Here is a 2,035-nt window from a genome sequence, read left to right on the forward strand (position 1 = left end):
TTACGGTGTTATACCGTAACCACAGTAAAACGGAATAACCCTACTTGTGGGATTAATTAAAGACATGTCTTCTTCATCTCCCCCCCCCCCCCGTGCACTCCCTCATCATGTCTCTAAATCAACCTCTCATCATGTCTCACCTGTGCGATCTCCTCGGGCGTGGTGACCGGCTTGGAGAGGTTCTTCAGCTCCTTGATGACGGTCTCCACGGCCATCATGACTCCTCTGCGGATCTCCACGGGGTTGGCTCCCTTGCTGATGATGTCGAAGCCCTCCTTGGCGATGGCGCGGGCGAGCACGGTGGCGGTGGTGGTGCCGTCGCCCGCCTCCTCGTTGGTGTTGTTGGCCACGTCCTGCACCAGCTTGGCTCCGATGTTCTGGTACCTGTCCTTCAGGTCGATGCTCTTGGCCACCGTCACTCCGTCCTTCGTGACCTTCGGGCTGCCCCAGCTCTGCTCGATGATCACGTTACGACCCTGGAAACAGAGACAGGAAGTGGTTAAATATAAAACGGGTCTAACACTGGGATCTGGATTCCATTACAAAGGGGACGTAGATGAGAGTTTGAGGCTTCATTAAAATCTGTTTGAATGATCTAATGCTAGGGAATCATTTGCCCTCGTGTCCTCCTTCACCCTCTGACACAGATGCTCCAACCTTGAGCAGCCGTTATCCCGCTTAAGGAGGGGCTGCCCTAGCAAGTTGATGTTGTTACCAGTTTGTGACCGGGCAGCTGTGTATCAGAGATAGTCATTGTTGTGGGACACCTGGGACACATCCTTCTCGGGGTGTAGATGACCCCGAGCCATAACCGACAACTAAAGTTGATTCAGTGTCCTCCGCTGTTTAGTTTAACGAATGAAGAAAGTTGTTTACCCGTTAGAACCTCATAGGAGAGGAAGGTGTCCACTTTGAGCGATAGAACTACTAACAAAGCACTTATATACTAATAAAGGGCTGGCTTATCTAAAGCCAGCTGAGTAGCACTTGAAATATTTTTGGCTCTATGAAACCTGGTGTACTTATATGATTCTGTTTTCTTCAAGTTTGTATCTTCTTGGTCGAATGCACTTATTGTAAGTGGCTTTGGATAAAAGCCTCAGCTAAATGTAATGTAAAAGGTGTGGCATCTCATCCGTGTGGTCAGATCGTGGCCCGTGACATGTCGTGTGAATTCTCCGGCCGAANGCTCCAAATAAACCATCAGTGTTTGCCATCAAAGCTCCAGCTCTCCTCGTGTCTCTCTCTGAGTGCTGACTCCAATTGCTTCAGAAGTTTCCCCCCCTCCACAGAAACACTTATATTATACAATCTGTAGGATTGCTTCTCACACGTGTGATCCACTTCCTCATTTGTTAAAAAAATTAATTAAGTGTTTGACCTCCCGCTTGCAATGGAAGCACATATTTGTATTATCTAAAAGCTCCATATATTGCCACAATTACTAGTATTTGCTTTCGGACAATGACTATAAAAAGACGTAGCATAAATGACCAGGTTGGAAAACCTTTTAAAAATGTTTATAAAAAAAATAAAGAGACAGATTTAATCAGATTAATGAGTTTGTAAAATTCAGGATTTTATTCACGTTTTTTGTTTTAAAAGCATTTATTTTAGGCATTACAATATTACCCAGAACCAGTGGTGAGTTAAGTATTTTCTAAATTCCTGCTTTCAAACCCTTGAATGCTAATCTGATTTAAAGAACAAAGGCTAATCCAATTAATCACTTTGTCCGAATTGAAGGTTTTATTCGAGGACATTTTCAACGACAGACACAAAAGTGTGTAACTCATTACTTACAGGTCCCCTATTATACTGTTTTTCATCAATATATTAAAGGTCTCAGATATATACAGAGCCTGTCTCTGATTGGCTGAAACCCCAAACAGATCATTGCAGCATTACCCATAATCCCCTCTGTTTCAGCCCTGTATCCAAAGTGCTGATTCTCTGTCTGTTACTTTAGATGAAAATAAGACATGTTGATGTAGAAGAGACATGAACAAGTGGATTTTGCATAATAGGTGACCCT

General features: G+C 43.9%; 1 protein-coding gene across 1 annotated transcript; it reads right to left on the reverse strand.

Moving 5' to 3' along the window:
- Positions 1-113: 113 nt before the first annotated feature.
- On the reverse strand, positions 114-754 carry hspd1 (heat shock 60 protein 1). Its single transcript, XM_010786845.1, has 2 exons — positions 716-754; positions 114-476 (listed from the first exon to the last, which is right to left on the reverse strand). Exons 1-2 carry the CDS (start codon positions 752-754, stop codon positions 114-116), a joined length of 402 nt encoding a protein of 133 aa, XP_010785147.1.
- Between the last annotated feature and the right edge of the window lie 1,281 nt (positions 755-2,035).

The sequence above is a fragment of the Notothenia coriiceps genome, unplaced genomic scaffold (assembly GCF_000735185.1).
Source record: "Notothenia coriiceps isolate Sejong01 unplaced genomic scaffold, NC01 NC01_scaffold00029675, whole genome shotgun sequence".
Classification (NCBI taxonomy): domain Eukaryota; kingdom Metazoa; phylum Chordata; class Actinopteri; order Perciformes; family Nototheniidae; genus Notothenia; species Notothenia coriiceps.

Coding starts and splice junctions, on each gene's coding strand:
- hspd1 (XM_010786845.1), bottom strand. CDS start 754: ATGACTATCTCTGATACACAGCTGCCCGGTCACAAACTG. Junction 477..715: donor AGCTGCCCGGTCACAAACTG/GTAACAACATCA, acceptor CTCTGTTTCCAG/GGTCGTAACGTGATCATCGA.